The sequence below is a fragment of the Bombus terrestris genome, chromosome 3, assembly GCF_910591885.1.
Source record: "Bombus terrestris chromosome 3, iyBomTerr1.2, whole genome shotgun sequence".
NCBI classification, from domain to species: Eukaryota; Metazoa; Arthropoda; class Insecta; order Hymenoptera; family Apidae; genus Bombus; species Bombus terrestris.
This window is the reverse complement of record NC_063271.1, coordinates 13,678,731-13,685,284: the sequence shown is the minus strand read 5'-3', so window position 1 is coordinate 13,685,284 and position 6,554 is coordinate 13,678,731. Positions and strand designations below refer to the sequence as shown.

Here is a 6,554-nt window from a genome sequence, read left to right as displayed (position 1 = left end):
CCGGCCAGTCGGTGGGGATGTGGACCCTTCTTGCATGCGTGCCAGTGTTTCTCACGCGTACACAAATTTTCGGGGATCTTTGCAATGTGACTTGAGATTTGAAAACATACATATCAACGGAAAAGTTAAACACACTGAATCTGGAAGGCTAGGATCTAAAATATTGTCTAAACGTATCCGCTAATTGATTAAAATATTAAGCTTGAAATTTGAATTGATAATTAATGTTTCATATTTTATAATAAATGATCGAATAATTTCTAGTATAAAGACGATACGCGAAGCAAAATAATTCTAAATTCTATTTGTTAAATACTTTACTTGTCACGTAAAAATATAGATAATAACCAAGAATGGTATAACGTTGTGTCTTTTTCATTTAATTCGCAAAAATTTCTATGTATGCGCTTAATAATATAATTATTATTATCACTATCACGTATTATGGATATTATTCGTATGTACGTATTTTATGGAAATAGACTTTCGAGCTTATATAAATGCGCAACTAAAATAAAATCCGGAGCACGCTACAACTTCCGAGAAACGAGAACCACAAGTTAAGTTATCTTGCCGATAACGGCAAGGGGTATCATCTTTAAATATCCAAATCAGCAAATAGAATCGACCGGACACGCAAAAGCACGAGGGCGATTCACGAAGATGAGAATCTCGGGCGTTGTAGGGCCTTTGGATAGGTAGTGGTGGGGACGTACAGGGGTATGAGGCGCTGCAAGCCAGTAGGGTGGGAAAGAGGGGGAGAAGATGGGGGTTTAGGGCCCGAGACCGAGTATGAGGCCCAATGGAGGGGATAGGCGCGTGCCCGCCCTGGCTATATAAGGCCTCGAACCCTTCTTAGTAAGGCATTTCGGGAGCCAGGTCCGTACCGTTAGCATCAAGGGTGCGGTTTTATTTTCAACTTTCCTAATTCACGTAATCATTCGTCTCGTTTTGAACGTGTTTTATTGTTTGTATTCTACTACATTCGTTGGACGCGTCGCGCGTATTCAACCAAGGTGTTGTAAAAGAAGGGGCCTCGTTAGAGAGGGAAGCGTCATAGTACTCGGTTTGCAAACTAGTACTTTGAGCACATCGAGGATTCTATTTCTCAAGGTCATCTGGCACGCGCTGCCGCGCACTCCTGCTCTCGTAGTGGGGGGGATCGAATCAGTGATATGACCTTAGTGGAATCGAAGGAGGGGAACATATTACCGATCATGTTGAGCGTACAGCAACAGCATCATCACCACAATCTTCACGGTTCTTCAACAACCAGTGCTCAAACTCATCGCAGCAATGTGATTGTTTCCACTAGTAGTATGCCGGCTAATGACATCAAGATTCAACAACACGGTTGCAAGCGATCCAAGATTTACGGTCAGACGACCGGTCCTTATGGCACGGTTCCTCATCAACCGGCTTCGGTTGCGAGGCGGAACGCTCGAGAAAGAAATCGTGTTAAGCAGGTGAATAATGGATTCGCCACTTTGAGGCAGCATATACCTCAAAGTGTGGCACAAGCTCTTGGAGGAAATACAGCTGGCACGCACGGCGGATCTAGAGCCGGTAGTAAAAAGCTATCGAAGGTCGAAACACTTAGGATGGCAGTCGAGTATATCAGGAGTCTGCAACGTCTTCTGGAAGAACACGACGGTGGTTCGGATGTCACGAGTGTATCTTCGCCAACGTCGTCATCGCCTTCGTCGACCTCTTCCGCCTCATCCACGTGTAGTTCCAACAATGGAATCAACGTCGAATCCAGTCACCATTCTCCGGAGTTGAGACTTCGTAGTAATGTCAACAATGAACTCCGGCATCATAGTAGCTCGGACTTGCATCGACATCAACATTTACGGCAAAATCCTAGCCCAACATTCGTACCAGCACCTTGTTCCGAAGCTTCGAGTTCGCCAACGCCAAGTTTTGTTTCCGAAGCGTCATCAGCTGGCAGTCAAGGGTACGGAACATCGGGTACTCTTTATGCGACACATTCCGATGGTTATGATAATTACGAACCTATGAGTCCCGAAGACGAAGAGCTATTGGATGTCATCTCCTGGTGGCAACAAAGTCAATGAGAAAACCAGTGTCTACGTCGGTTCCAATTTGGATCCATTCTTCACCACAAAGGTTAGTGTCGTAATTTGTTTGTTCAGTTTCTTTTTATTATTCAGTACCCTTTTTAGTTGTATCAATATTTGAAATTTTGAAATTCATTCAGTGAGACATGTTGTATTAATTAATGTTGGTAAATACACTTAATTTATATTTTAGTTTAGTATTAATTATATTTACGTGCTGATCTAGCAATATTTTTTGGATTATGAAATTCAAACAAAAGATAAAATGCTTCTTTTCTACGAAATAAAATTATCTACTATGTCTTACTATCTATTAAGTGGTTGTTTACTGTGAAGAATCAATGAAAAAAAGGTTATCATCATTTCTAATTACTTTTCTTTAATATAGAATTGTTGTTTAATATTTCTTGCAAAAACTGATATGGAAACAATCTTAAACCCTCAGTTGAAAAGAAACATTGTGTTATATTCAGAACTTTTTTCTAAAAAAGTTGCTCACCTCCCTCGCTAACGACCGTAAATTTTGCCCATGAGGTAACATCCGCGTTACCAAGGAAGTTCAAAGAAATTTCCGACCAGATTTGTGACCTTGCCCCGTCACAATGGCGCGCGCAACCCCTCGCTGAAACTCCAGCCATTCAAATCGCAGACTCCATTCAGAGGGCCACCGAGTATACATTCTAGAAGCGACGCTTTTGTGCCCGATTTCTTTCACTGTGTACTAACACGCATGTCACCACCAGTATATGTGTGCCGATCCTTCTACCGTTTTTTCATCCCTCCTCACTCTTCAACTTTTAGAGTCGTCCAATTCGTCTCTTCTGAAAATTTTGCCACCTTCTGTGAAAGCTTAACAATATCCCGTTACAAGAAAATACGAACATCCATTTCCCGCGGTTTCGCTTTCTTCAAATATCTTATCCTCGTTTTCAGATATTATTGTTGTCCATATAATTTCTGTCACATTTATCTAGAACCCACACCATCAATGGTACATTCCATACCAGAAAGAAACTTTCAACGTAATAACTACTGTAATTTTCTTTCCATAATTTAATTAGCAAAATTTATATTTTTGCATTTGTGTGATAATACAAAATAAATGTGTTATATATTGTATCAAAAAATACGAGTCGGACGTGTATTCGTTTTATTCAGGACATCGAGTTACCCACGTACCCTTGAAGAGTAAACAGAAACGTTGATCGTCTATCCAAGTTCAACTTTAATCTTGATAGACATAACTTCTTGCGACGTTCCATTGAAGCTTCTAACGTTTCTTCCCGCGGATCTTTTCCTTGCTTTCTATCTTCTTCTGTTTTTCGGCTCGTTCTTCTTTCTTCTCCATTTTCTCTGACTAGTCTCTTTCTCTTTTTCTCTTTGACAAGAGACGATTTCGTCTGCTGCGTTTAACCTGAATGCATCTTTCAGGATATTTCAGTCCCCCTTTTGTAGGTTTTTGAACCGGTACGCTATTCTTCCGTCTTTCTCTCTTCCCGACCGTCTCTACAGATTTGTTCCTTTTCGTTCTACCCATGAAGAGCGAGTCCCTTCCAGTAAAACTGCCCTTACCTGAAATCATCCCTTGCTTCTCTCACTTATATACCTGTAGTGTCTCCTTACCGATCTTTCACAATCTCAATTTTTTCAAGAATAAATTTATAAAATAGCATTACGTGGTTTTCATCAATATCGATATTTTATGAAGTAAACGTGAAATCAAGGACCTAAGTAAAAATAATTCCCAAGTAAAAATTTCACCGTAGTTTACAGTGATATTAACACTTAGTGATATTAACAATAATAACATAAAGAAATAAATGTTAGACATCCAACTAAACAATCAATTTGAAAATTAACTTTTATCATACATGTATTGTTCTGAAGAAATTAAAGCATTTTATCTTCTGATCGAGAATCTGTTTTAATCTAATATATGATAACCACGAATGGTACGTTAACATAAAAAATTTGTTCATTTTTATGTTACAGAAGTGAAAGAGATGACGAATAGGAGAAAGGGCCAAAAGGAGGCGATAAATAGCGGCTGTTTCTATCTACTGTGATCTAGTCATATCAATATTGTACAGATGTAACTATACGAGTCGAGAAAATTATGTCGTTTTTATTATTAGATTAATGGTAATTCTTTGTACTGGAGTCAAGATTACTTAATCTAGTACGTATGAAACGGGTTTTCAAAAATGTTTATTAGGATAGAGAGTACGAGTATAGAAATGTCATATCTCGTCGTTAAGAAAAATCGAATGTTTGGACATTCTCAAAGGATGGAGCATTCCTGAGTGCCTTACAAGAGTGGTTAATATTTAATAGGAAACATAACTTAACAAATGTTCCATTCAGATAAATCATTTTATTCTTATATTTTTATTCTTAGAAGAATGTTATGTTGCGGTATTGAGAAAGATTCGATGAAAACTGTTTTAAGATATTAGGTGTTAGTATTATAAGAAGTGATTTGTTGTAAAGTTTATAAATGTTATAGAAGTTACAAATGTTAATGATCGAAACGATACTTAATGGAAGTATCAGAGAAATAAGATATTTAAATTGATTCACGTTATTATTTAAAGGAGATTTCCTTGAAAGACACATTGTGAAATATTTGATTGTATTATAGTGATTTGTAATAATATTGTACATAATGCACATAAAAAACAAAATTAGAACTGATAAATTTCATTCATTAGTGTGCACATAGTTCACATTGGATTAAACTTTTATCACAAAATTTCATCAAGCCGATACCTTCTTGTAAATAGATAATAAAAAATAATTCGTTAAATATATTGAACAACGTTACGAATAATACAGAATACAAATCTCATTATTTTCCTGTGTCTCTCACCTCCTCTAATGTTTAGAAAAATTTTGTTTCCGTTACTTACTAACAAACAATTCAAGAGAGTATCCAAAATTATGCTTCTACTTAGTACTATTTTTACCAGTATTAACAAGAAGTTTATTTGATATTTATTAATGTTCACATTTCTGTAAGCTTCATCTTTGATAGAAAGTTCCATTAAACGTAACGTAACATGTTAGAAGGCAACATCATAATAAATGTTGAAGCAAAAGATAATATTCTTAGGAAACTACGGAATTGTAGATTTATTTATTTGAGCTGTTGTCGGTAGAAATTTTCATGAAACTTAAGTTAGACCTAACTTCATTCCAGAGATAGATACAAATACGTTTACTTTCGTTCGAACCAATGAAAGATCCTTGAATACTCATTGTTGTACAGTAACGACACCTATCACTTGTAACAAATATCGATCGAAAAATCAATATTCTGCATATACATGAAAAGAATTTCAACGACTGTCATTTTATGTTCAGGTATGTTGCTGTTACTAATTGACCGTACTAACAGATCCAATAGTTTCAGGTATAATTCCCTCGGACAGGTATCCATCACTTCAGTCAGTTTCACTTCACAAAGTTTTATTACATAGGAATAGCAACGGGGACTCATAGAGTTTTAAAATTCATAAATTTTTATTCTAAGATATTTTAATTAATTGGATAGATAATTGGATAGACGAAGCATTAAGCATTTAACATTATTCCAAGATATGTTAAATTAGTTAGGTATATTGCTGTTGTATAGTAATCATTTATGATAGAAAAATATGTTACCATTAAATTGTAAAAAAAAGCTCTAAAGAAGAATGCTTTTTTTTCTCACAAGTTCAATATTGTATATACGAAACTATATAAAATATAATGTACAATGAATATCATTTATAAATTCGTTTATATATGTCGATATAATATTTATTTAATATAAAATTTAAACATAGAGAAATTTCTAGTTATTTAAAATTCTGGATAAATGCAACTGCAGCCATCGTAGACTATTGAAAAATGTAATCGAAAGCACAAAGAATGTTATCATTCACCGTGTTATTATCGCTACGTTTGATCACTGATATCTTGTTACATTGATACGAAGAGCAAATTCACGGCACAAATCGAGCATTGTCGTTCGATATAAAGGTGTCTCTTTATTCTCACCATTAGAATCACTGAGTTAAGAAAAATAATTGATAAATTACTCGATCGAATACGCAACTTGAAACCACAGCGCTATGATTTATTAGTAGATAAAAGTGAAAAAATTTTTAAAAATTGAAATTGCTAAAATTTATTTAGGACTTTGATATACGTATATGAAGTTGTTACATCATGGATTTATATGATTAGTGGCATTATCTTTAATAGGAATCTGCAAATTTAATATTCTGTATGAATATATTTTAAATATAAAAGTACAAATGAAGAATTAATTTTTTATAGTAATTATATAGATAAATAACATTAGTACTCAATTTTTGAAAAACTATTGGAAGCTAAGTATACTACATTTTATTGAAATTTTAACTGTGTAAAGTGTTATTATAATATGTGAAGTAACATTTGTGTTTTGTATATACATGCTACTCTAAT

At 35.0% G+C, this 6,554-nt stretch overlaps 1 protein-coding gene across 1 annotated transcript; it reads left to right on the top strand.

The window, feature by feature from the left end:
* Positions 1-886: 886 nt before the first annotated feature.
* LOC100647493 (achaete-scute complex protein T3-like) lies at positions 887-4,836 on the top strand. The gene is made up of 2 exons (XM_003394593.4): positions 887-2,130; positions 4,074-4,836. The coding sequence occupies exon 1, from the start codon at positions 1,176-1,178 to the stop codon at positions 2,076-2,078; it is 903 nt and encodes a 300-aa protein (XP_003394641.1). The 5' UTR covers positions 887-1,175; the 3' UTR covers positions 2,079-2,130; positions 4,074-4,836.
* The last annotated feature ends 1,718 nt before the right edge of the window (positions 4,837-6,554 follow it).